Source organism: Sporobolomyces salmoneus, assembly GCF_050403485.1.
Source record: "Sporobolomyces salmoneus JCM6883 DNA, S_salmoneus_JCM6883_v1_ctg8, whole genome shotgun sequence".
In the NCBI taxonomy this organism is placed as follows: domain Eukaryota; kingdom Fungi; phylum Basidiomycota; class Microbotryomycetes; order Sporidiobolales; family Sporidiobolaceae; genus Sporobolomyces; species Sporobolomyces salmoneus.
In genome coordinates, this window is record NW_027481155.1 from 1 (window position 1) to 25,012 (window position 25,012).

At 51.3% G+C, this 25,012-nt stretch overlaps 9 protein-coding genes across 9 annotated transcripts; 5 read left to right on the top strand and 4 right to left on the bottom strand.

Annotated features, from left to right (window-relative positions):
• Positions 1-3,155, bottom strand: JCM6883_003328 (uncharacterized protein; the record flags this gene model as incomplete). Its single annotated transcript, XM_076630034.1, has 14 exons — positions 1-415; positions 598-671; positions 742-1,069; positions 1,133-1,201; positions 1,269-1,428; positions 1,504-1,672; positions 1,746-1,872; positions 1,938-2,104; positions 2,170-2,257; positions 2,331-2,398; positions 2,472-2,491; positions 2,555-2,669; positions 2,741-3,080; positions 3,153-3,155. Coding segments are annotated over 14 exons (2,143 nt in total), but the record flags the coding sequence as incomplete, so codon positions are not given.
• A 192-nt stretch (positions 3,156-3,347) lies between these two features.
• Positions 3,348-5,440, top strand: JCM6883_003329 (uncharacterized protein; the record flags this gene model as incomplete). The annotated part of the gene is made up of 9 exons (XM_076630035.1): positions 3,348-3,371; positions 3,514-3,720; positions 3,775-4,095; positions 4,150-4,217; positions 4,275-4,469; positions 4,541-4,649; positions 4,721-4,803; positions 4,872-5,115; positions 5,183-5,440. The coding sequence occupies 9 exons, from the start codon at positions 3,348-3,350 to the stop codon at positions 5,438-5,440; spliced, it is 1,509 nt and encodes a 502-aa protein (XP_076489793.1).
• Positions 5,441-6,675: 1,235 nt separating this feature from the next.
• Positions 6,676-8,300, bottom strand: JCM6883_003330 (uncharacterized protein; the record flags this gene model as incomplete). Its single annotated transcript, XM_076630036.1, has 6 exons — positions 6,676-7,028; positions 7,099-7,226; positions 7,304-7,394; positions 7,466-7,581; positions 7,653-7,908; positions 8,015-8,300. 6 exons carry the CDS (start codon positions 8,298-8,300, stop codon positions 6,676-6,678), a joined length of 1,230 nt encoding a protein of 409 aa, XP_076489794.1.
• Positions 8,301-8,455: 155 nt separating this feature from the next.
• JCM6883_003331 (uncharacterized protein) lies at positions 8,456-10,925 on the bottom strand (the record flags this gene model as incomplete). Its single annotated transcript, XM_076630037.1, has 7 exons — positions 8,456-9,437; positions 9,515-9,576; positions 9,641-9,712; positions 9,784-10,090; positions 10,157-10,449; positions 10,519-10,724; positions 10,781-10,925. The coding sequence occupies 7 exons, from the start codon at positions 10,923-10,925 to the stop codon at positions 8,456-8,458; spliced, it is 2,067 nt and encodes a 688-aa protein (XP_076489795.1).
• A 138-nt stretch (positions 10,926-11,063) lies between these two features.
• Positions 11,064-11,926, top strand: JCM6883_003332 (uncharacterized protein; the record flags this gene model as incomplete). Its single annotated transcript, XM_076630038.1, has 4 exons — positions 11,064-11,121; positions 11,188-11,249; positions 11,327-11,397; positions 11,461-11,926. The coding sequence occupies 4 exons, from the start codon at positions 11,064-11,066 to the stop codon at positions 11,924-11,926; spliced, it is 657 nt and encodes a 218-aa protein (XP_076489796.1).
• Positions 11,927-13,746: 1,820 nt separating this feature from the next.
• Positions 13,747-15,348, top strand: QCR2 (ubiquinol--cytochrome-c reductase subunit 2; the record flags this gene model as incomplete). The annotated part of the gene is made up of 5 exons (XM_076630039.1): positions 13,747-13,989; positions 14,067-14,188; positions 14,263-15,136; positions 15,195-15,261; positions 15,326-15,348. The coding sequence occupies 5 exons, from the start codon at positions 13,747-13,749 to the stop codon at positions 15,346-15,348; spliced, it is 1,329 nt and encodes a 442-aa protein (XP_076489797.1).
• A 348-nt stretch (positions 15,349-15,696) lies between these two features.
• EXO84 (exocyst subunit EXO84) lies at positions 15,697-18,615 on the top strand (the record flags this gene model as incomplete). Its single annotated transcript, XM_076630040.1, has 9 exons — positions 15,697-16,282; positions 16,348-16,477; positions 16,546-16,694; positions 16,758-17,093; positions 17,156-17,325; positions 17,398-17,578; positions 17,650-18,012; positions 18,085-18,215; positions 18,313-18,615. The coding sequence occupies 9 exons, from the start codon at positions 15,697-15,699 to the stop codon at positions 18,613-18,615; spliced, it is 2,349 nt and encodes a 782-aa protein (XP_076489798.1).
• A 274-nt stretch (positions 18,616-18,889) lies between these two features.
• DSK2 (ubiquitin domain-containing protein DSK2) lies at positions 18,890-20,537 on the top strand (the record flags this gene model as incomplete). Its single annotated transcript, XM_076630041.1, has 7 exons — positions 18,890-19,144; positions 19,209-19,369; positions 19,440-19,569; positions 19,641-19,697; positions 19,763-20,257; positions 20,328-20,400; positions 20,488-20,537. The coding sequence occupies 7 exons, from the start codon at positions 18,890-18,892 to the stop codon at positions 20,535-20,537; spliced, it is 1,221 nt and encodes a 406-aa protein (XP_076489799.1).
• Positions 20,538-20,921: 384 nt separating this feature from the next.
• Positions 20,922-23,820, bottom strand: JCM6883_003336 (uncharacterized protein; the record flags this gene model as incomplete). The annotated part of the gene is made up of 2 exons (XM_076630042.1): positions 20,922-23,566; positions 23,721-23,820. 2 exons carry the CDS (start codon positions 23,818-23,820, stop codon positions 20,922-20,924), a joined length of 2,745 nt encoding a protein of 914 aa, XP_076489800.1.
• Between the last annotated feature and the right edge of the window lie 1,192 nt (positions 23,821-25,012).

A 25,012-nucleotide genomic window follows, 5' to 3' on the forward strand; every position in this document is an offset into this window, starting at 1 on the left:
GAGATTGAGATTGAGATTGAGATTGAGATTGAGATTGAGATTGAGATTGAGATTGAGATTGAGATTGAGATTGAGATTGAGATTGAGATTGAGATTGAGATTGAGATTGAGATTGAGATTGAGATTGCGATTGCGATTGCGATTGAAGTTTGTATTTGCGAATAGACTCCTGGTTTCGTTTTTTGATGAAGAGACGAGTTGCCTCATCATCGAAGGGAGAGATCGAGGAAGAGGAGGCGCCGGCCGAGGGGCGCTCGGCACCAGGGAAAACTCCTTCGGCGTCAGCTTCGAGGAGCGTAGGAGCAGATGGGAAAACCGCGGGAGGGTGGGCCAAGAGATCTTCAGCGTCGTGGTCATCGGAGTCTTCGCGGACTCGGGGTGGTCGTCTTCCCTTCGCCGACGGGACGGACTTGACCTATTTCGACGATCAGATTTCGACGACCAATCATCGGGTCAATGCGCGCAATTCGTCATCGAGAACGTAGCGGAATAGTTCATACGAGAGACGAGGAGGAGGGCACTCGAGCGCTTGGAATCTAAAGAGAGAGAAAAAGGTGAGAAAAGTCGACCGCTTCTCGGTTTGGCGGGTGAGCTCACCGTCTTAGTAGAGCTATCGTTGTCGACGACGGGACCAGTTTTAAGGCGTTTGTGGTTGTTGGCAATCGATACAGCTATGAGGAGAAAGGGGGAAATTAGCGAAAACGCTCTTGAGGTAAAAGGTTCAACGGAGTTCCAGCTCACTTTCCGAGGAGTGACCTGCTTCAGAGGCTAAACTTCGTTTCTTCTTGAGAGAACCCATACTAGCCAACGAGGTAGCAAGACCAGTCGAGCTGGAAGAGGCGCGAGAGGGATCTTCAGGAGGATGTTTCGGAGGGTTCGAAGTTCGACGAGATTCGGCAGTCGACACAGTCGTTCGAGACTTCTTGCTTGAAGAACCCTCTTTGGATCTTCCGACATCCGTGAAGGTTGACTCTTCGAAAGACGGTCGATAGTTTCGGATGAACTCTTGTGGTGATTGGAGTTGGAAAAAATCTTGTGCGGAACGATGTTTCGTGATTTGTTCAGCGTGCTGCACGATCCGCAAACATCAGCGATCAGTTCTATTGTTGAAGAAGCAAGAGCGAAAACTTACTTTCGAAATTCTCGCAATACCGAGTTCTTGAACTCTGCTCTGTTCGAAGATGTCAAGAGAATGGTGTTGCTGTCCAAGAGTATACGAAACATGTCAATATCGCTCTCCAATAAAAGAAAGATTTCGACAATCGTACCGAGTGGAAGAAAGCAATAAAATAATCGTACTCTCGGTTGACGATTTCGTTCAGATTGGGTGCTGCGCGGATCTTGAGGGAACGCTTCTTGCGAAGAAGAGAATTGACTTCAATGACGAGTTTGCGAATCTTTACGTTTCCCTTGTTTTCGTAGAGGTGACTGATACGACGCAAAACGGAAGTCTGCAGTGAGCGAGGTAGCCAGACATGAGACAATGAGGATCGAGAAACTTACCAAGAAATAACGTCGTACTCGTCCGGTGTGAACGCGGTTCCCTTAGTAGCATCTTGACCGAGATGGTGCTTCACCTTGTACTTCTCTAATTCGGTTACCATCTGCTCAACGAATCCGAAGGGGTTGCGAATGTGAGGAATGTAATCGGGTGCTCGATAGTATTGATACTCTGTAACCGCCGTTAGTACAGAACGATCAGCCACCAGAAAGGAGAAGGAACGAGCTAGAGATGCCGAACTCACGGATTTGTCCAATGAAGGCACGGCAAAGGACCTCGCGTTCAGTAGGGTTGTTGTTCGAGTTGAGAGCACCGATTCCAGCTCCATCGAGGAAGAGAGCTTCGATGTCTTCTGGAGCGATCTCGAGAGTCTGGGAAGAAGCAAAATCGTCAGTCAGGGGCAAAGTAAACGAATGAAAACGCGGTCAGTACTTACGGCAGCGGCCTTCGGGATGACGATATCCTGCATCGTAGAGTCAAAGATACTCCAAGTCTTCGCGGGAAGATCACATTTGAGGATCTCCTCGAATGAAGTAATACTCGTCGCATCGGCAAAGGCGTATTGGAGGTTTGATTCGAGGCCATGGATCGACAAGTAGCATGCTGTGGGTCGATCGATGGGTTGATTAGTCGGGTGATCAAAGTCGAGTGGTAGGAAACGAACTCACAAAGAGTGCCGAGGAGAATCTTGGCATGTAAATTGTTTCCTTCAGACAAGATGTCACCGATGAAATCGTCGAATGACAATCCGGATCTCTGGAACGCCGTCGAGAAAGAGTAAGTCTAAGCTGGAAGCGAGAACTAAAGTGAAAACGCGGAAAAAACGAACTTCCTGACAAGCACTGAAAAGCTGAACGAAAACCTCGATTTGAACAGCGGTAAGAGAGCGAAGGTGGTCTACGCAGGTAGAAGTTAGTCAGTTGAACAATCGAGTTACTCGTAGCAGTACGACTCGAGAGCTTGGACTCACAAGTTCTGGTCTTCAAGAAGCTGTATACAATGGGGAGCTCAGTAACGTCGAAGAGGACACGCGGATCAGACAATGTAGCGCACTGCTTGCACAAATATTCTTCAGACTTTCCAGCTTTTGAAGCTGAGAATCGTTCGTCTTCTTTCGCCCAGTAAAGAGGAAGCTCTTTCTTCGACCCTCCCCACTCGACACCGGATTCTAACGAAGTTAGCACGAGTCAGTCTCTCGTTGCTGTGGCCTTGCGGAAAAGAGGGAGACTGTAGGCTCACTCGCATTCGTAACTTCCTCCCCAAAAATACCCATGATAACTCTGTGAATCGGCCCGGAGCCATCGAAGAAAGAGCACCTCCAGAATCCCTCATTGAGCATCTTTACACCATCGTACTTCGTAGCGTTGACCTTGTCCCGTTTCGAGAGTCCTGGGCGTTGCAAAAGTGATTTCATGTTGAACCTCGGATAGCTGTCGCAGCAATCTCGAGCTCTCTTCGTCGTTCTTTGGTAGACTCCGATCCTCCAGGCGGCGCTGCTCTTGGGGTGATAGGGAGTCTCGTCACAGTCGGCCTCATCGTCTCGAGCAGTACGAGCCCTCTTGTTGAGATCGTTCAGACCCTGTCAAAACCGCGAAAAATTGAAAGTCAGGGTCGATCCGAGGGATGGGAGCTAGAGAATGCTGAGACTCACCATGACGATGGAAGTAGATACGACGACGACGACGAAGAGACGGGCAGGAGAGAGGAAGAGGGATGAGAAGAGAGGGAAAGAGAGAGTAACGAGGCAAAATTAGATTAGTATTCTAGGGAATATCTAGATTGTAAATTGCTCCATTCGCTCCAACTCTCATCCTCGTCAACGCAAACTAGCTCTGGAGTGTCTAGAATGGCGCCTCGTATTCCAAAGAACGTGAGTCCACCCGTCTCTGCCGAGTAGAGGTTCATCCCCCCTCAGCTTTCTGAAACCCTTCTCTCGAGACTTCCAATCCACACGTCTCTCGGAAGCTCGTACACGCCGGTATAGAGGACTCACCTAGTATACCTTGATACAGTTAAACTCCAAGGCTCCTCCTACGCAAGATTGGGATGCGTTGAAACACGATCCATCGTCCGCCTCGCCTTCGAAACCATCTGGATCTTCGTCTCGTCCTCCAAAGAAATCTCAGACGGCGGGATCTAAGGGTTCTACTTCCAGGAACGAGCTAGGCGCGGGAGAGAAGAGGCGTTCGAGGGGATTGGATTCGAATTTGGCGAGTTTGGTCGCCTTTCGTTCTCTTGAAGGCGAGTATTGACGGTTTGATCTTGCTTGATAGAGTGAGAATGACGGAGCGTTCGACCGAGATGAAGATGAAGAGGAAGGTAAGTTGCAAGATCAACCTCGGTCTCTTCAAATTTGTCTCCCCAAATTCGAAAAGCTAACGATTCGGTTTTCTATTCTCTTCAACTTTACATCTTACTTCTTCCAACCTCGAAAAGGATCTCGACCCAAAAGGAATCGTTCAGATCCAGACGATGGCCTCGAAGAACAACAAGAAATCGCTCAGAACCTTACGGAAGGACTTCAATGGTACCTTCAAGACGTCAAGAACAAGATGTTCAAACCTGGAACTGGGGAAGCTGTCAACACTTTCTTTGTAAGCTATCTCCACTACCCTTGGATGGACAAGGAGCTGATCCCGTTGTAATAGGCGACTGCCTTGAGTATTTGGTCGGTTTTCGTCAACGTGATCGTTCGCTACGCTCATGCGAGATTTGCGTGAGTGCCTTCTTACACGCTCAGCTCTGTATAGCTGAGTTCACCATGCCTACATAGGCTCGTCGATGGCTTCCTCGTCCCGAAAGGAGGATGGTCTTCTCGTTCGCATCATCCTAAATTCTTCGAGAAAGTAGAAGTAAACGATGTTCTTCTCAACGGCAAGAAGCAATCAATCGTCGTTAGTTGGGGACAAGTTGCATTTGCGTACATGTACGCTACTTCTGGCGACGCCGTTCGCAAGCTGTTTGATGGGTGAGTTTCTCTTTCGCTCGAATTCAAGTAGAAAAGATACAAGATGGAACTAAATCTGGCTGAAACTGCAGCTTGAACGATACAAATTGGGAAGAATGGTATATTACTGGTTCCGAGATCAAAGCAGCATGCCCACGCTCGATGATCGGTTCGTCGCTTCGAGGGGTTTACGGTCTCGGTGTCAGTTTCTACCTTTCTCCACCTTCTGCACATTGAACTGACTTCGAACTGACTTCTTTTGTCGCTCTCAGATTCCCAGCGGTGAAATTTACCCGGGCATGACTGGCACTACTTTCCATTATCGAGCTCATGGTCATGAATTATCTGGACCTAAGTCGGTCAAAATGCGACAAGCTTGGAAAGGTTAGTTCGCCCGTCTTCGCTCTCGCTCACACGTTACAGCGCTGAACTTGACTTCGTCCACTGGTCTCTTTGGGACAAGTTCATCATCTGGAATTTCCCCGAACCGGATCAACTCGCCCACGATTTGTTCGGTTATTACGTCGAGTTCGTCAGCAACGTCGCTTTGAGATCGACTATTCATGGACTTAGCACGAACTACCTGGATACGTGTAACTGGGCTGCAAAAGTCAATACGAAATGGGTTCGGAACTTCATCGATCAAGTCCGAGTCATTCTCGATGCGGTACGTTCTTCCTGTCCCTGTGAATTCTTCGAATCTTGAACTAATCAGCACGCGTTTCTTCCGCTAGAATCCTGGTCTAAAAATCGGAACCTATTTCATCGCTCAGCAAGGACTCGACATCAATTCACCACTCGCCGCTGCGACTCTGGAGAACATCCTTTACGGAATAACGTGGCAATGGTTCGTCCGTGATCTGGGAGTGCTCAAACCCAGTGATTACCCTTCCGGACGACTACCAAAGGGTCTACAATTCTCGGGAGAACAACAAGCTCGTTCCGTTGCGAAAGTCCCTTTGAAATACATTTCAGAGGAGGAGGACGGATAATCTTCACGCCTTTTCTCGAACCGTCTCACTCGTCATCTCTTTTACGCTCGACAATACTTCGCCATCTCTCGATCACCTTGCAATTTCGACAAAATTTCCCTTTTCCCGCCCCTTTATCTCCATCACTTCTCCCCCCTCCTTCCTCGCTCTTCTACTTCGACTCGATTGATTGTTTCCTGTGGCCTCACCCGTCTCAGCCGCTTGTTGTTGATCTTTACACTAGCTCGTTTTACACTGTTCAAGAGATTTTGTGAATTTTCTCGGTATCTCATAAAGTCCCATTCCGTAAGTGAGCCGGATTTTCGCTGATTCCAAGAGGCATTGGAAGCGAGGAACGTGTGCAACCTGTACCGTCGTCATCGAATCGTCAAGGCCACGTCGTGAAGGTTTTTTTTGCTGGTCAGACCAGCCGCTCTTCATGTTGCTTTACCAGTCTTCCTTCCCTCTTCTCCATTCGAAGCTCTTCCTCCTGATACTGTCGGTAGTGATCTTCCAGCTTATACCGTTTCTTAGTCTGTGTTCCGAATACAATCAGTTGTGGAAATTCGAATCTCTTGTTGTTGCTCTCGATCTCACTTCATCACTCTTCTCGCACTCTTTCACTTCCCGCCTTTCACGCCTACGAGGAATTATACGCACAACTCGACTCGAACGTTGTACACCATGTTCCGATCCCAATCCCTTCTTCTTCTCGTCGCGCTGGTGCTCTCAATCCTCTCTGTGTCGTCGGTAGCCTCCGCACAAGCAAGCGCATACAAACCAGCAGCCTGTGAGTCTCTCCCCATAGCTCGAAACGCGTGTAGAACTTCAAATCGTTGTCGAGGGCGAATTGTTGACTGACAATCTTGAACAACAACTCTATTTCTCTAGCTTGTCCTCGAGCCTTGCTTCAAAGACCAGTCACGATACAATACGGACCTCGATCGGGACCTGTGGCAGGTAAGGACTACTCGTACTGAGGGATGTAAACGATGAGAGGATTTCTTGGTTGTTTCGTTTGGTTATCGTGAGCTCATTCACTCCTTCTCGCGTAACGTTCAGCTGACACATTGATTCCATCTCGCTCACCCGGAGAGCAGCCCGCGTTGTCGCTTACTTGGAAGGAATGGTTTATTTTCGTTGGAATTTCTTGGGAATTTCGCATTTTTTTGTACTGTAACAAGATTCAGATTAACCGCTCAAGGCCCCAAGATACGATACGATACGATACGATACGAGACAGAAGACTGCTCCATTCAACCCTGCCGAATCTCCGTGATATCCGCCTCGTGAGCCGAAGTGTCTTCCCTTCTGAAAACCGGTCTTGTGCTCAACCCCTCGACAACCTCGTCCAATTTCTCCTCGCTTGCTCCAGCTTTGTTTGAAACCTTTTCATCGTCGTCACCCGAGCGTCCAGCCGCGGTCGCGTCCTTTTCTTGCTCCTTCTTCCTTGCGAGTCGACGTTTTCCAGCGGCCGAATGGTATCCGAAAACGCTCGTTCTTCCTTCGGCCCACTTCATTCGAACAAGGGCGAACATGAACGCGATCCAGTAGAAGCAGTAGCTGAGGACGGATCCGAGGGTCGCCGTGTTTTGCCAACCGAGGATAGCTGATTTCGCGTTTTCGGAACTCAGCACTGATCAGAAGAGGCTCGATTGGAAGCGAAGAGAAGCGCGCACCGTTGAAGATACTCCAACCTTGTCCCGCGAGCTGGTTCTCGGGAGATCCATAAGGTACGTGCCAGACCATTCCGTCGACGTCGAAAGAACCGGGACCCGATCCGGTTTCGCTCACATCGGCTCCGACTCTATTCTCGCGACAAGCACCACAAGGGAGCCGAGTCAGTACTGGTCGTATCGGAGGGAGGGAGACGGCGTTTCTTACCCTTTGTGGAAGCGGTAAGCTTCTAAGAACCAGACGCTTCTACTGAATAATCCAGCTCCGAGCAGAAGAAGGATGTTGGTCGAAACGACGACTGCGACGAACAGAGAAACGCCAGGATCCTTCAGTACGAACGACGCGATGTGCGAGCGAGAGGTGACTCACGGAAGATAGTCATATTAACTCGAGTTCCGAAGTGATAGATAATGAAACCGATAATGAACCCGACGACGATACCCATAATTGCAGCGAGTGGGATAGAACGAGCAGATTGACCGAGTCTGCGAGAGAGGCGAGACATGTTGGGACTTTGCGACGAAACTTCGGGGTCGAGCGAGGAAAATCGACTCACGAAACACCTCCGACGAATGTGACGGCCTCCAACCCTTCTCGGAGGATAGTGACCATCGGTAAGATGAACAATCCCCATTTGCCTCGTCTCCCTTGTCGTCGTTCGTGTTCGGTGACTTCGACATTTTCAGCTTTGTTGAAAGCGGCGGCAAACTTGTGCTTCCATTTGATCTGCGAGCGGTCAATCTTGAGCATTCCGAGGGACATGAAGAAGATCAAGATTGCCGCGACGAGGCAGAAGATTCCTTCGTACAGGTCTGAAGGCGGAAATGAGTCAGTGACTCTTCGTTGGCAAAAAACAGAGAAATCGACGAGGAACGGGAGGAGAGGGAGAGGTGGAGAGCAGAGGCACGAGAGACTTACCTTCGGACTTTGCCCAGAGATCCTCCAACTGTGTGAAGAAGATTGCGATAAACGCCGCTCCAATGCAAACAGTAATCACCAAACCCGTCAAAGATCCCGCCCAAACCATCCATCGCATCCTCTTCCTCAACTGCTTCTGTGTCGCCAAAGACCCTTCCTCCTTACTATCCACAGGCGAAAGCTGATCCACGAGCGACAACAAGCAAGCAACCACGATTCCTGCTTCGACAGTCTCCCTGAAGAGGACAAAGAAGATAGGGACCGAAAAGACTGACGTTCCTCCCATCTCTGCTGTGTATTTGCGGGTAGGTGGCTCTCGTAGACGGGAGAGGGATGGGAGGAAAGGAGAAGAAAAAAAGGTCTGGCCCGAAATAGATCACATTTTATCTGATCGAAAATGGACGCGGCTTTTCCCGAAATCGATGAGCCTACAGCACGAGATCAGACTCCCTCCCTGTTCACGAGATCGAACAGGGATCCATACTTCTTCGTCATCTCGTCCAACTCCTTCACCATCTCCTCATGTCTCGCCTCCAACGAACCCAAATCCTGCCCTCCTCCCTTCTCTGTTCCGGTGACTTCCTTTTGAGCTCTGACTTGACTATCCTCCCGTCCCATCGCCTCGCCTCTCGATGGTGTACTCGTTCTACTTGTCTGTTGATGAGAGAGAGGTTTCCGAGCGGAAGCCTGCTGCTTTTTCGCCGACATTCCAACTTCCCAAGCGTGTTCCTGCATCTCTTTCCACGCTTCGACATCCGATATCATCCGTCTCGACCGCGTACTCGAACTCGGTGTACCTCCTCCTCCTTCTCCTCGTGTCCCGGTCGAGTCTTCGCGTCGGCTTCGAGATGGTCGAGCGGGAGTTTCGTAAGAGAATCGAGACATGTCTTTGAAAGGAAGTGCGACGCGGGGAGATTGCGCTGCGGCTGTAGATGGGGAAGATGTAAGAGGATGAGCAGAGGAGAATGGCGAGGAAATTCGGTCGGAAGGAGAGGATCCGACTTCGAAAGCGTCCGCTGGAGGCAGAATCGTGAGACCTCCGAATTCGACAGCTTCCCAGTATTTTGGTTCTTCTTTTCTAGCGCCCTCGAGAGTTGAAGGTGAAGGTCGAAGGATTGAAAGCCCGGGGCTTGAGAAGAAGGAGTTTGAAAAAGTCGTGAGAGAAGCGCTCGATTGACGTTGATGCGAGAACGAGTGAGCAGGTGAGACTGCTGGAGGCTCGAAGGGAGGCGGTCTATATGGGGGAGTGCCTGAGAAACGAGCGTCGGGGAAATTAGCAACTCGTCCTTGTCGAGCCCGGTGAAGAAAAGGACTCACAAGTACGGAGTTTTGACGAATCGATTCCTCGGAACCGATTCCTCGGAACCAGCGATGGGATTTGATCTCTTCCGCAGTTGGTCTCTCATCCGCTTCGACCAACAATCTGTTAGAGAACGGGGTAGGTGCGAATCACTGTCAGTCTTCGCGGATTGAACTGCTCCGGGGGGAGGGAGTACTTACTGAGCGATCAAGTCGCGAGCATCTTCGCTGACACTTGCTGTCATCGGTATCTCGAGATATTCCTGTTTTCTCGAAGGACATCCAGCGACAGTACTCTTTGGCTGAGGGGGGTCATTCGAGACGAACCTGAAAATTGACGATTCTCTCGTATGTTTCTGCAATTGCCTCGGCAAAGAATGGGGCTTGACCGAACAAGAGCTACAGCAAACAATGATTGTGGTTAGTAAGCTAAGAATATGGAATCGTCAGGTTCAGCTAATCGAGCTCACCTCGTAGAGAACGACTCCGCACGACCACCAATCAACCTCGTTTCCGTACGCCCTCTCATCCTCGCTCTCCCTCCACAGGCTCGATTCAAAGTCGTTCGACTCCTCTGCGATGAGTTCAGCGTACTGCAGGATTTCGGGCGAGATGTAATCTGGTGTTCCGACCAAAGCGAGCGCGAATTTGCGAGGTATCGAGAGACTCTTCCCTTGAGACGTCGGTGACGTAGCTGAGAGTGGTGCGGCTGAACCAAAGTCGGTCAATTGAAGGTGACCTGAAGAAAGTAGGAGCAAGTTGTGCGGTTTGATGTCGCTGAAAAGTCGGAAGTCGGGTCAGAGAGATCATGCCCAAGAGAGAGTGGAACATAATCGAACTTACCGATGAGCCCATCCTTTCTCGTGTAGCCATTCAACAGCGTCTTCCAATTGAGCGAACCAAAGCTTGACCCAATCTTCGGGCAGTCCTGCGTTCTCTGCTGGATCCTTTCCCGCGATGGAAGCTTCGAGAATGCCCCAGAGATCTCCTCCAGATGCGTGAGAGAGTAAGAGATGGCAAGTCGATTCAGACAGCCACGAGGCGATCAAGCGAGGTATTCGAGGTGAAGCTGAAGGGGAGGAATGATCGGATAGACCAAGTCGGAGGACGGCAATCTCGTTTACTATCGACTGTTGCTGTAACGACAAACGATCGTGGATGTAAGCTCGGAGCAAAAGAGGAGAGCGAGTGAAGAAGAGACAAACTTGTCGCATGCGAAACGCCCAACGACGATCTGTCGTCTTCGTCACGAAGACCTTGCCGCCAGTGACAGATCGTCCGGTCAAGCTGGACTCTGGAATGACTAGCTCGACCGAATTGAAAGGGCCCGAGGAAGACAAGATTGAAAGAGAGCGGAAATCGTCGAGAGAAAGCGAATTTGAAGCGATGGTCCTCAAATGAGAGGGTAGTTCTGCGAAGGGAAGTTCAGATCCGGGCTCATCGGAGCTCTTGGGAGTTGTGACATACCTTTACGACTATTCTGTAGCTCGAGGATGCGTAGAATTGTTGCGTGAAGCAGTTCGTCGGAAGTCGAGGCGGGGGAAGAATCGCTCTTTATTAGCTCATTGATCGCATCAGTGATCGCTTTCCTCCTATCTCTCCACCCTGACATGCCTGCAATGCGAGTCGGAGTCGGTGACGAGGTGAGAGGAGAGGGTGAGAAAGTGATTCCGAGACTCTTGTCCTCCGCACATACTTTCACGCACCTCGACCCCCTCAAGAGCTCAAGAGACCGAAGCAGATTACTCAGATGGCGCCGGCAGCATCAAAATCGAAAGCGTACAGCAACCCCATCTCGACTCAGGCAGGTCAGTGAACTCTCCCTCTCCTTCCTCACCACTCACCTCTGGCTGACTCCCATTCGCGCGAGATAGATGATGTCAAGTACAGGACAAAGTACAAGGAACTCAAGACTAAAGTAGCAGAGATTGAAGACGTGAGTTGGCTCACTCGCTCATCGGAACCTCAAGTCGTACGTTCTTCGAGTCCTGATCAGTTGATGATCCATCTCAGGACAACACGAAACTGTCGGTCAAGATCTTGAAGAGTAAGAAAGCGATTCAAAGACTGCGGATAGAGCGAGCGTTCGTTCTTCTCGTTTCTCTACCTCTCTCGTCCCTGCCACTGACCCTTGTGAGCGTGCGCAGAATCCTCTACGATCGACTACAAAACACGACAGCTCCTACGAACCCTTACGCCCTCTCCTCCGCCGCACACCTCTCGACTCTCGCTTCAACTACTTCGCAATCGACGAGCAATGGTCCTCCCTCGATCCTTTCCACCCCTTCTTACCCCCTCGCAGACCCGGAAGCTCCTTCTCTCTTCCTGAAACAACTCGACGCTCAGAAACTCGCAGCGCTGCAAAGAGGAGAAGCAGGATTTGGAGAAATGCCGAAAGCTGGAGTTCAAGGAGAAGGCGCCAAGGAGCAAGAGGAGAAGGATTTACTCGCAGCTGGACCTCCTGTCGTCGTCGGTCAGAATGGACAGCAGGCGAATGGAGCTGGAGCGGGAACGACATTGGCAGCGACGTCGAACGGAGAAGGAAATCATTCGCAAGTTTCGGCTCAATCTCCTCCTCAACTCGCTTCAAGCATGCAAGTCGATCAAGCATAACACCCGTCTAGGATCTTTGTTGCTACACCACTAGTCGTTCCCTCTTCTCTTCCTCTTGAAAACCTGTTGTGTCTCGTTCATGCGCTCCGTCTCTGATTGCTCGCTTCCGCTATGTCTCTCGGTTCGACGCACGTATAGAAGGGATTCTGTATCGATTCGTGTCATTTCGAGCATCAGATTGCTACCAAACTACCGTATTCTCCCAAAAATGACATGTCGCCTTACTTATGAAACCTCTACTTGAGTAGGTGATTTTTCTACTTTGGGCTCATGTGAGGCGATTAAAGCGGCATTTCGACGTCTTCTTCGCCAGGAAAAGGACCGATAAAACTTCGATGAGTTTTTTCCCCAACTTCCTCTCGAAAGAGGTGAGCTGGAAAAGAACCCCTAGAATGTGGAAGCCAGTCGTGTTGTGGGAACTATCAGCGAGCAACAGGTTAGTGGACTGCGCGTGTAGCTGCATAGGGCGGATCGAGACTGACGGTGATTTCTGAAGAGGAAAGCAGAGAACGCGCGTCGAAGGAAAGTCGATTTCTTCAAATTTTGAACCACAAGTCGAATGACCTCGAGAATAAATCGCTCGAAAAGCGCTTCGCAAGGTCAACTCGTATCGTTCTGAGCCTTGAGCATGTTGCAGAGCTGTGTTGGATGGGTCCATACGTCGCCCATGGAGCTCGTCGGCGAGTCAAATCATCCATGATTCGAAGGTTCTGCTTCGTTTCCTCCAGGGCTGGCGTTGTAGCCTTTGTGACGACGTCTGAGGGTCTCCGGACAGCGAGGCCATCCTCTTCTTGGCCTTCACAGGAAAGTCCTGCGTCGGAAGGAGGTTCGAAGCTTTCAAGCTTTCGATCTTCGCGATCTGCGATTGGTGCTCACTCGCCGCAGCGACTCATGGGTCCGCGTTAGCAGCCTCCGAAGTGTTCGCCCGCCCAGATCGAGACAGATGCCGAGACCATCTCAAGAGAGACGGAACTAGAAGAGCAGAAACCTGATTCACAAGCGAACGACGTTCTGTCAGCATCACCCTTTCCCTCCCCGTAGTCTCGCATCTCTCGCTCTCTCTTTGCCCAGCGCCCTCTGTGCGTCTCGGTGAGCCCCAAAGTAGGAGCGACCCATTGCGGCTTTCAACCCGCTCGATCTCGCGTCAGCTCGTTCTTGCTTTCGTTGCTTTCCGACAGCGTCTTCAGTCTCACGACCCCGTATGCGACCTTCCCTCATGCTGCATCCCCACGCTTTAGCAATTCTGCCTCTTCCTCCATTCGCGAGAAGACAATCCTTGTGGCCTCTCGAATTCCTTCGTCTTAATTCAGGATCGTTGAGAAATCGTTGAACTCAGAAGCGACATTCCGACGGATTCCCTAGGTCTCGGGCTGACCACGACGTTGAAGGATTAGTGTTTCGAAGAGCCGGTGCAAGAAGACCGTGTGCGTGGTGAACAGGCGGCTCCCGAGCGAATCATCCTTGAAACGAAGCGAGAAGCTAAAGCCTAGCTGTCGAGCCTGCGATTACGAGAGCTCCTCCCACTCCAAGTAGTTTGCAACAACCCTGCATGATAGCCTATCCGTACTTCGTAGCTCGAAACATTTCCCCATACAGAGCAGATCCCGAACGAAGCGAAACTTGAGCAAGGCGGAGCATGAAAGACCGAGATCGGAAGGCGTCGCGCGCGCGCAGTCAAGCGGAGGGCTTGTGGTAACGAGTGGTGACAGTCGAGCAACCGGTGAATAGTCAGGAAGGAAGAAGAGCAATATCGGGAGAATCTGGATTCGATGATTCGCTCTCATCTCCCACTCCAACCTTCCCTCTCAATACCCGCTAGGATGAGTTTCCCTGCCCTCCGAACTTCGGCCCTTCGCACTCGTGCCCCTCGCGCGGTCGCTGGATCTCGATCCTATGCCACTCCCTCGTCCTCCCTTTTCTCGGTTCAAGACGTTAACGGCGTCAAGGTCGCGAGTTCAGAGACTGCCGCCCCTACCAGTGCCATCTCGCTCGTCATCAAGGCTGGTTCCCGATACGAACCCGCACCGGGAGTCGCTCACGTTCTCAAGAACTCGCTCTTCAAGGCGAGTCTCGATCTCTCTCCACTACATCTCCCTCGCAGGACCACGAGCTCATACAGGACATTTGAGGGCAATTGTAGAACACCACCAAGCGTAGCCAAATCCAATTAGTGCGAGAAACTGAACTTCTCGGAGGTGTTCTCTCTTCCTCCCTCTCCCGGGAACAACTTATCCTCACCGCCGAATTCCTAAAGGGTGACGAGTGAGTCCAGTGATATTAATGCTCTATACCGTGTCAGGGGCAGTCGGCTAACGCGATAACTTGTGGCAATCTAGGGCTTACTTCGCAGAGGCTCTCGGAGATGCTATCACGGAAGCCAAGTTCGCTCCCCATGAATACGCAGAAGAAGTCGTTCCTCAGGTCGCCGCCGAATACGAACAAGCGATCCGGGATTCGACTACTTACGCCTTTGACCTCGCTCACCAACTCGCTTTCCGCACCGGACTCGGAAACTCCCTCTTCGCTTCCCCTCACACCGCCGTTCAACACTCTGCCATCACCTCCTTCGCCAAGACCGCCTTCTCTCCTTCCAACCTCGCCGTCATCGGATCGAACGTCGATGCCGCTCAACTTAAATCCCTCGTTGGCGAATTCTTCGTTTCCGGCACTCCTTCCTCCTCTTCCATCTCCTCGACTGCCTCGAAATATTTCGGTGGTGAAGTCCGTGTCCCTTCCGTCGGTCACTCCCCCGTAGACCAATTCCTCGTCGCCTTCGAAGGTGCCTCCGCCGCTTCTCCCGAATTCGCTGTCCTCCGATACCTCCTCGGTGGAGAATCCTCGATCAAATGGTCGACTGGATCTTCCCCTCTCGCTAAACTCTCCTCTACCAACGTTTCCGCCCAAGCGTTCAACCTCTCGTACTCGGATGCCGGTCTCTTCGGTATTTTGGTCAAGGCTCCGACCGCCCAAGTCGCCGATGTTGCCTCGAAGGCTCTCTCCGAGCTCAAGAATGTTGCCAAGGGTGCTTCCGATGAGGCGATCAAGCAAGCGATCGCAAAGGCCAAGTTTGCCGCCGCCGCTGCCCTCGAAACGAGATTTGGACAAGTCGAACTCGCAAGTGCTCAACTCGCCGCCCAAGGCAAGGCTCCCTCGTCGCTTGACGAAGTGTTCTCGGCTCTCGACAAGGTTTCGGCTGAATCGATCGCCAAGGTGAGTCTCAAATCAATTCTACGTAGAGAGTCCAAATTGACAAAGATCCTCGTAACAGGCTGCTGAGAAGGCTCTCAAGAGCAAACCTACGACTGTCGCTGTTGGAAACACCCATGCCCTTCCTTGTACGTTCTCAACTCGAGCTCTAATCGACTCGATTTTGACTGACTTTCCCATTATCCTTTCCAGACGCCGACTCCATCGGCCTATAAGTGATGCGGCTGGATGTTTGAATGAATGAAAGGAGTTATACTCAGTTGTCAAAAATGATAGACCTGTGGTGTGCATGTGAGTGGAGTGCGCGTGTGTGTGTTAAGCGAGAGCGGCGCGGGAGAACGAGTTTTATATTTCCATCCCTTTTTTCCTTTTTGTCTTTTTTATCCCCTTTTCTTTTTCGTTTCTCTCTTACTTCTAATCGAAAAATGCCCGAGGGCTATTCGCAGTATACTCCTCTTGACGAGAAGCGAGACAGTTGAGAGATTATGATCGCGCGAAAGAGATCTTCGCGAAGTTTGTCTTTCTCTTCTCCCATTCTGCTCATCACATCTTTCTCAGCTGAGATGTCTCGACCACCACCACCGAATCCTCAAGCTCCATCAGCCTCTGGATCACGTTCAGCAGGCTCTTCCAAAGTAGGACCTCCCCACCTCGCGCCAAACGGTTCATCATCCCGATCCTACGCTCCTCCCTCAGGGTCCAGCTCGAATAAACCTGGATTCGTAGCACCTACTTCTCGAACTGCGCGACCAGCACCTCCAAATTCGACAGGTTCGAATGCCGCAGTTCCACGACCTCAAAGCAACGTCGGCGCACGACTCCTCAAGAAACGACAGAGTGTAGCGTACCATAACAACCACCACGGACCCGGAGGAGGAGGAGGAGAAGCGGTCCCGGCAGTTCCTTCGTTACCGAACCTTTCGTTCTCTCAACCTCAGGCTTCCTCCTCCTCTTCAGCAGCGAGAGGTCCTCCACAAGCTGGATCACAATTAGCTCCACCTGTACCCGGGTCGACGGGAAGAGTACCCCTACAACAACAGCAGCAGCAGCAGCAGCTAGTCACTCAACGAACTCAAGGGGAGAATCAGTTATTCGCGACGGGACTCGATGTAGATCAATTGGCTAGTGAGGGATTCAAACCGGAAGATTGTGAGTGACTCAACCGATCTAAGCACATTGACGTGATGAGCTCATCGAAAAGTTTCTACTCGCAGTTTTGAAATCGAGTTTACCGGGAGGAAACGACGAGGGAGCGGCGCGAATGGAAGATCTACGGAGATTGAAGAATCAAGTCGAGAGTGCTCAGAAGATTACAGAGAGTGAACTGCAGCGAAGTGTCTTCAAGTGAGATTCTTCCGTTTCTTTACCCTTTTCGCGAATCGCAGAGCTCACACGTTCCTTTTCACCTGCAGCAACTACGCCGACTTTGTCATCATCTCGAAAGAGATTGCTACATTAGAGAACGAGATGCTGGAGTTGAAAGGAGTGCTCGAAGAATGGAGAGCCGTTCCAGAATCACTCGAAGGAGGATGGGGAGGTGACGATGACTTGCTCATCGGAGGTAAGCGCGCTCTCTTCTCTCCCATCCCTCTGCTATTCTCCACTCACGCTTGTCTCTCCAAAGGTTCGAATCGTCGCAACGCACGCAACTCTATCGCCGATCTCGCAACTCTTTACAAATCCCAACTCTCCGCTCTATGGGAAGGAGTCGAAGGCGCACAAAAGTTCCTTCCCTACGTTCCAGGACGACACATTATTACGGAAGCATCTACGTTCATCGAGTTGCATGCGGCGACTTATAAACCGAAACAAGCGGTTCATTTGTTTTTACTCAATGATGCCATGTTGGTTTCGGTTAAGAAGAGAAGGGGACCGGGGATTGGGGGTGCGGTGAGATTGGTCGCGGAGAGATGTTTCAATTTGAGTGAGATTGTCGTGGTGGATCTGAAGGATGGAGGAGGTAAGTCTTTGTTTCGTTTCTGTCTCCTAATCGGATCTGACGACCCATTGCCTTTGATTTAGATCTACAGAACGCGGTCAAGATCAAACGAGGGAAAGAAACGATCATCTTCCGAACCGATAAAGCCGAGGACAAGAAGATGCTTTTACTCGCATTCAAGAAAGTCGCAGAAGAACTCATGAACAAGAAACGGAAGGAAATGCTTAGCGAGGCTGAAGCTCGAAAGGGAGATGTACGTTCCTATCACCTTTCTCTGCTTCTCTCTTCCTGACTGAGACGAAACTTGACGCATTCCTCTGAACAGCCTCGACATGATTACGAGGGATCTTTCGCTTCTTCCGAATTCAGACCGTCTTCGATCCTCGGATTCGGGAAGGATGATCCAACTGGGAAAGACCTGGGATGGATTGGAGATTACTCGGATGAACTATCTGTAGCGATCTCGACGAGAAGTTTCGAAGATGCAGTGGTCCTTGTCGAGAAAGGTCAGACAGTCCCGCCTTTCTGTCGCGATCCTTAGTCTGCAGCCTTGCTGACGTGCATGCTCCGAGTATAGGTAAAACGATCTTACCTCAAATCGCTAGCAATTCTCACGCCTCCTACTCCTTCCGCACCAAACTCGATTCCCGTACCTCCGAACTCGTCTCCTCCCTCCTTCAAGATCTCTCCGACCCTTCTTTACGTAAAACCGGAGTAGTCGGTACTACCGGTTGGTTACTCCGATTAGGTCAGGGAGAACGAGCGCGAGAAACGTTCCTAACGGCGAGGGGGACTTTGTTGAGAAAGAGAGCGAGACAAATCAAATTCGAAGGGGATATTAGCATGTATATTTCAGAATTGGCGATGGTGTGTTTTACGTTGATCAAGAATACGTGCGAGTGGTATATGGCGGCGTTTAAGGATAATCGAATGGCTTCAGGTGAGGTCGTGTCCTCTTTATCTTACAGATTCTCCTTGAGACTGACCGGATTGACGGACGATGCGATTTCAGGGTTCGTGAGATGGGCGAGTGCGCAAGTCGAGATCTATGCCGAAATTTTCGGGAGACAAGTTTACGGCGCGGATCAAGATGGGAGAGTGATCGAAGAGTCTCTCGAAGTGACGAAAGCTCAAGGTGCTATGGTCAGTCCTCTCAACCCCAATCTCACGTAGCGGCTAGGATCCGAGGGGAGAAACCTGATGAATACTGCTCTCGTCGTTGTTCGTTCGTCGTTGATAGCTCCGAGACGTCGGATTAGATTTCTCTTTCCTCCTCGATGGCCTCCTTCGACCTCCACCGAAACCCTCAGCCTCCGAATCTTCTTCTTCCTCGAAAAGTCGACTACAATCTCCGACGACTTCGACTCGGCACGGACCAGAGACAATGGGCGAAGAAACTCAGCTACGACCGAATCGACAACCTGGAGCGGCGATTCAAATGGCACGGCAGAGTATTTATCAGAGCTCGCAGGGACTTGGACAAGGATCGGAAGAAGGTGGGAGACCGCCTGTACCGCCTTTACCGGCGGGAGGGAGAGTGTAATAGACTTGATTTGCGGTTCTGAACGTTTTCGAAACGAGAGTGGATTCGAGACTGAGTCCTTGCAACGGTTGCCGTCTTCCTTGGACTACGCGTTCGTTCCCGGGAGTCTCAGTCTGTCGAGAGTGAAACGAACGAGCAAGAATGTAGCCAACGTCCGAGTCGAGCGAAGCTGTGCAGCCGACTCACTGCTCTCTTCTCCCTCACCATCCGCCAGTAGTGCGACACTTTCTTGCCTTCGACTCTCTATACGTACCCTATCCGCAAGCAGCAAGCAATGAAGGCAGAACCTTCTTCCCCGTCTTCGTCATCATCTCCCCAACTCACTCTCAACATCAAAGGACCCTCGGACGTCAAGCTCTCGATCACGATCGAAGCCGACGCTACCGTCGAACAACTGAAACAAGCTATCGCCGACAAGAATTCAGATTTCCCAAAGGACAATCAGAGGTTGATCTTCAGTGGAAGGGTTTTGAAGGATGATCAAGTCCTGGCGAGTTACGGGGTAAAGAATGGAGTAGCTATTCACCTTGTGAGTATCGTTTACCCTCTCTCGTTATGCTCTGATTGCTCACCCACGAGTGATCGATTGATAGGTGAAAGGAGCTCGACCAGCGGGAAGCACCACAACGACCCCGGCCTCGAGAGGGACATCCGAAGCTGCTGGAGTACCGAGTACGTTTGGAGCAGGTCAACAAGTCATGGGTAACCCTCTCGCGCCTCTCATGAACGCTCAATACGCAGGTCAACTAGGAGGGTCAGTCTTCACTCCTCTTCTCCTTCCCATCCCCTCGTCCCGCTGACTCTGATCGGTGAGGATGTGGTAGATTCAACCCGTTCGCGGAAATGGGACTCAACCCGAACGACCCGAACCTCGCTCAGAACATGATGCAAAGTCCCGAAGTTCAAGCTCAAATGAATAGACTCTTATCCGACCCTGCAGTGCTCGATCAGCTCGTACGTTTTGTGCTTCTCTCGTTCGTATATTAATGGGAGGGCGCTTATTAATGAGCTGTGAGTATCGGTAGATTGATTCAAACCCTCAATTACAAGCGATGGGACCTCAAGTTCGACAAATCATGCAAGTAAGTTTCAACGCCCTTCATTCGTTTTTTCCCTCGTCTCTCTGCTAACGACAATTCACTGTCAGTCTGAACACTTCCGAAACTTTGTGACAAACCCCCAAGCGATGCAACAAATGATGGGAATGATGGGAGGAGGACAAGGAGGTGCCGGAGGTGCCGGAGCTGCCGGAGCTGGAGGTTTCCCACCTCCCGGAGCGTTCGGTTTCGGTAGTGGTCAAACGCAAGAAGGGGGAGGAGGAGCGCCTACGAACCTATTCAACCCATGGGGATCTACCGCGCCTTCGAACCCTTCTGCAGCAGGAGGAGATTCAACAACGACGAACAACCCGAACGCCGCGACAGGACCGGGAGCGTTCAACCCCTTCAGAGGATTGGGAGGGCAGGGAGGAGAAGGTGGAGCGCCTGATGTCAATTCGATGATGCAGCAACTCGCGCAACTTCAACAGATGCAAAACATGTTTGGCGGAGGAGGAGCAGGAGGTGGATTGGGTGGATTTGGAGGATTTGGTGGTTCGTCACCGAGTAGTGCACCGCAGGTACCTCCGGAAGAACGGTTCGCTGTGAGTTCTTTCAAGCTCTCGCTCTTTGCGGACGAGCGAATCTGACTTTTTTTCTCCTTGTCGACGATAGACGCAACTCGAACAAATGCAAGCGATGGGATTCACGGATGCCTCTCGAAACGTACGAGCTCTCCTTGCCGCAGGTAAATTGGCGCGCCGTCGATTCTCGCTCGAGATTGCTCTCTTTGTAGCGCATGCTTACTGACTCCTCTCGATCCGTTGCCCCGCAGGTGGTAACGTCGAAGGAGCAATCTCGTATCTCTTCGATAACCCTCAATAAGGTCGATCGTTCTTGCTTCTTCTCTCCGTTTCTGACTCTTGATTGTATAACTTGTTGCAAATTCGAAGCTTTCTTTCGTTCGTTCCTCTCTCGCGCTTGCTCTCTCTCACATCGATTCAAACGCGGGAGTCAAGCGAAGTAGCTTTCAAAGATTGCAAAAAGATGCTAATAAAGGTTTGGGTTCGACTTGAGCGAAGAAGTCGGATTGAGATGAGAATACAAACTGATGAAACATGACAAGGTTGAAGAGCGAGAATAATGACAAGTTAGAAACAACATGGAAACTCAAGCAAAACCCTAATAGCCTTATGAGAGAGAGAGAGAGAGAGAGAGAAAAGAATCGAAACAAGTACAAAACAAGGAGAGAGAGAGAAAGAGAAGCTATCACCATACACCCCTTCCGAGAGCAGTTGCAGTGTACATATCACCCGATACGTCGGGTTCACCTCCTTCTCCATCCGAGGAAGAATCGCTCACTTCGGATTCAGAGTCGACTGGTCGATTCTTCGGGAATTGACTTGCGCGAGAGAGATCGGTTGCGAGAGTCGCTCGTCGTGGAAGGACAGTGTGAGAGACGGTTGGTGGTAGGGGAGGTGGAGGAGGATGAGGGTTCGCCGGAGAAGGGTTCGGAGCTCGAACTCCGGAATCAGGCAAGAGTTTTCGAATCGGTCCTCCAGAATTCGTTGTTGCCGCCGAATCGGAAGCGGCGAGTTGCTGGGAGGAGAGAGAGCGTTGCGGAAGTCCTTGTCCAGGTGCGATCGCAGGTCTCGGAGCTCCGCCCATCACTCGATTGCGAGTTTGTCGTTCCCAAAGGAGGTTGCGACGTAGAGATTCGCTCAATTCGGTTGCGAGCATTGCCCGACGAGTCGTACGAGGAGTCTGAGGAGGTGCCGCCATTGCCGCCGCTTGTTCGAGTTCGGCGAGTCGTTGTTTACGAGCGAGGGCCGCAGCGGTTTCGTTTTTGCTCGCTCCCGTTTCCTCGTCCTCCGATTCTTCCGAACTCGATTCGAGTTCGACGTCTTCTGGTTTACCCTTCTTCGTGAAGGTCGGTTGTCGAGTCATCGTGAGTCGATCTCCGAGTAATCCACGAGGTTTAGGTCTCGAAATTTGGTTGTTGTCCTGTCGATGGGTCATCGAAGGTAGACTCGACATACTTTTGTGACCTCGTTTCATCTCGGAACTCTTCGTATCCTCCTCCTCGTCATCGTCGACGAATTGATCGGGATGGAAGAGTTGAGAGAGAAGACCGGGAGGACGTCGTTTCAATTCTCCAGGACCGCCCATGTCGGACATTGAAGGCGAGAGGTGAACCATTGAAGGAGCTCGTTTCGCGAATAAGCCAGGTTCGACTGCACTCTTCGATCGTCCTGCCATTGGTCGAGTGATCGGTCCATTCGTCGTCGCGTTTCTCGCGACATCCGATTCCGTCGAGTATTCCGATCCCCATCCTGAAGACGATCCATCCTCCTCCTCCGAATCCTCGTCGTCCCAGTCTTCATCGTCGTCTGCCTTTGCTTCTGACTCCTTCTCCTTTCCCTTCCCTTTCCCGTTTGTATCCGTCGATTTCTCCTGTCTCGAAGGAGGTCGAACCGTCGATCGTTGCAAAGGCGAACCAATCTTCGGTAACGAACCCATCGGAGCGCTCTCCTTCGAAACGCACGAGTGTCGATCGTCGTCCGATTCAGAGTTGGGACTCGAGATGAAGAAGATTTTTTTGCTCGCTCCTGGAGGTTTCGGGGTCAATTTAAGTGCCGAAGGACCGGGTTGAGGAGCGGCAGCAGCAGCAGCAGCTTGAGTGGGTTCGGAGGAGGAGGAAGAGGAGGGAACGACTTTGTCGGGGAAACTGAGGGGAGTGTTCGAGATCTTTGTCGAATGAGCTCTTGATTTCGGAGGAGAATCGGCGAGAACGGCACTCGGTCCGGCAGGAGTCGGTGGAGGTGCGATTCGACCTACTTGAGGACGAGGAGCGGATTGGGAAGGAGGAGAGAGAACGTCGAACCCTTGAGTGAAACTTTGAGGTTTGAACGAAGCGGCGACTTCGGCTGAGCTGGGATTCCGTTTGAAGTGAACTTGACTCGGGACTCGAGAGAGTTGAGTCGTAGAATCGGACGTTGTGAGAGGGAGGGCAGAGGAGGAAGATCTCGATTTACGAGCTGAAGTGGATCGAGCGAGTTTGACGGAAGATCTTCGGCGAGTCGTGAGACCACTTTCAGCTGTCCGTGTCGGAGCGGGAGGAGGTGGCATCGAAGATTTCGACTCTGAGAGTGCGGAGGACGAAGGGCCGGTGCGAGTGAGAGTAGGGGATTGAGGTCGAGTGCAAGTCAAGGTTGAAGTCGAAGTCGAGTTCGATGCGAGGTTCGGACATCCTGCTAGAGGAGTTGACGTTTTCGACGGGGGTACGACCTTGTCGGAGGTGAGAGGGGTAGTAGAAGAAGAGGTAGAGTCGAGAAGTAGGGAGTTTGAGTTGTTGAGGCCGTCGGGAGCAGAATTTCCTCGAGAACCGAGAGAGGGCTTCTTGATTGATTTCGCGACGGGAACTTCGATCAGGCTGCGTGGTCGTTGAGGAAGATTGATCGCAGGTAAGATAGAGGCGTCCGTGATCATTCGTTGAAGCGAATCGCCGCTGATCGTTGGAGTTGTTCGCCATTCCCTCGAGTTCCCTCTCCCTGTCAAAGCTGACCGAGTCGATCCAGTTCCTCCCATCGCCGTCACGGGTACCGACACTGTTCTGCCTCGTTGTTGCGGAGTTCCCTTCGTAGCCTCGACTGTGCCGTTCCCCCGACTCGCCCGAGTTTCGTCTCCTCGTTCCCGTTCACTTTCACTGTCCGTGGTCTCTTCCCATTCCGGATCACTCCACCCAGCTTCGATCGCTTTTTGCTTAACTTGTGCCTCTGTGCACTCTTCCGGTAGTTCCTCCTCCGTTTCTGATTGATTCCGAGGATCCCTTCTCCCGTGATCGAACCAAAGTCTCCAACTGAGGTTCTCTAACCTCCTCCCATTCTGCAAGTTGTCCTTGCACCGAGTGAACACTATAGTAACAGTGAGATTGCGAGTGTCAGTGATCGGCCCGTTCACAGACACGCGGAATGGAGATTCAAGCGAGGAAAGGAGAGAGAAAGGGGGAAAGAGGAGAGGAGGGGTTTCACGTGAAAGGTGAAAAGGGGAATGAAGCTGGAAACTCACCAGACCATAGTTCACTGAGAGAATCATTATCCAGTTCCCCTAGGCTCGAGAGCGAATCGGGAGCGAGTGCGAGAACGTGAGTTGGTAAAGTCGAATGCATCGATCGGGCTGTCCTGTCCCTCGCGCGTCGAGCGTTATTCGGATGAGCTACGAGTGACTACCTACTCGTTTCTCTTGGCGCGAGTCGAGTCGGGGTCGAACGAGAGATCAGAGATCGAGTTCGGGAAAGTCGAATGATTCGAGGGGATCGCGTAAGCGTGCTTCGGATCGAGTTCGTCGTCCTCTTGAGTAGTCTCCTAGTATAACGAAGTAGGGTTTGATCCGGCGGAGAGAGGAGGCGTGAGGAGGGGGTTTCGAGAGGGGGAAGGAAGAGGTGGAAAAGGCAGGTACCGGCTTTTCGATTCGATGTCGCGCAAAACCAGGTACTGTCGTAGTCGGATGTTGTACTGTACTGTGGTAGAGTCTTGAAGTGGTTGAGTGTGGGAGGTCGTGGGGAAAAGAAAGAGGGGCTTCCACTACCACGCAGCACCAAAACTCAAAACTTCTTCTTCTCCCAAAAGGTCTCGAACTTGTATCTCTTTCGCGGAATTTCTTTGCTTCCGTCTAACCTTGGCTAGAAGATCACTGGGTCTGTCGTCTTCAGTTCAGTTCAGTTCGAAGCCAGCGCCCGCTCCCCACGCCACCTTTTTTTCGTTCAAGTAATTCGACCTTAGAGTGGCTTACTACGGTTTAGATGGGTCTACCCACGCTCAAAACGTCATTACAGTACTAAGCAAACAATACATACGATGCTACCGTACTTTGGTTCCAAACCGAAAACGAAACGTCCTCGTGACCTTTACGAGTTTTGGTTTCCCATTTCGTCGCTGTTGTTCCATGTATTCTCCTTCGAGATCGAGCGAATGTCGTCGCATACAGTAAGAGCTCTCACGAAACGTTCCGAGCTGGTTGTTTTGTCCACGTTTCCCTCGCGAATCACGATAGTTTAGCGTATCAATGCTGATAGTCTCGCGAACTAGAAGGTGGTCGGGAGAGATAGGCGTCAACTTTCTTCCGTAGCCACAGGAGGAGGGGACAGTGACATTGTCATGAAGCGAAAAGTCGCAGCGGTGGTGGTCCCCAATCGATGCGAGATGGGGGTCAAGCGAAGTGAGGACGATTGCGAAGATTCTCGAGATCGATCTTATCCTCTTCTCACGCGGGGAGGAGTCCGTCGACAGGTCTTTCCGTTCATCCGCTTGGAGTGTCGAAACTTGAAGGCGGGCGGGGCGAAGCAGAAGCAAAGCTGGCTG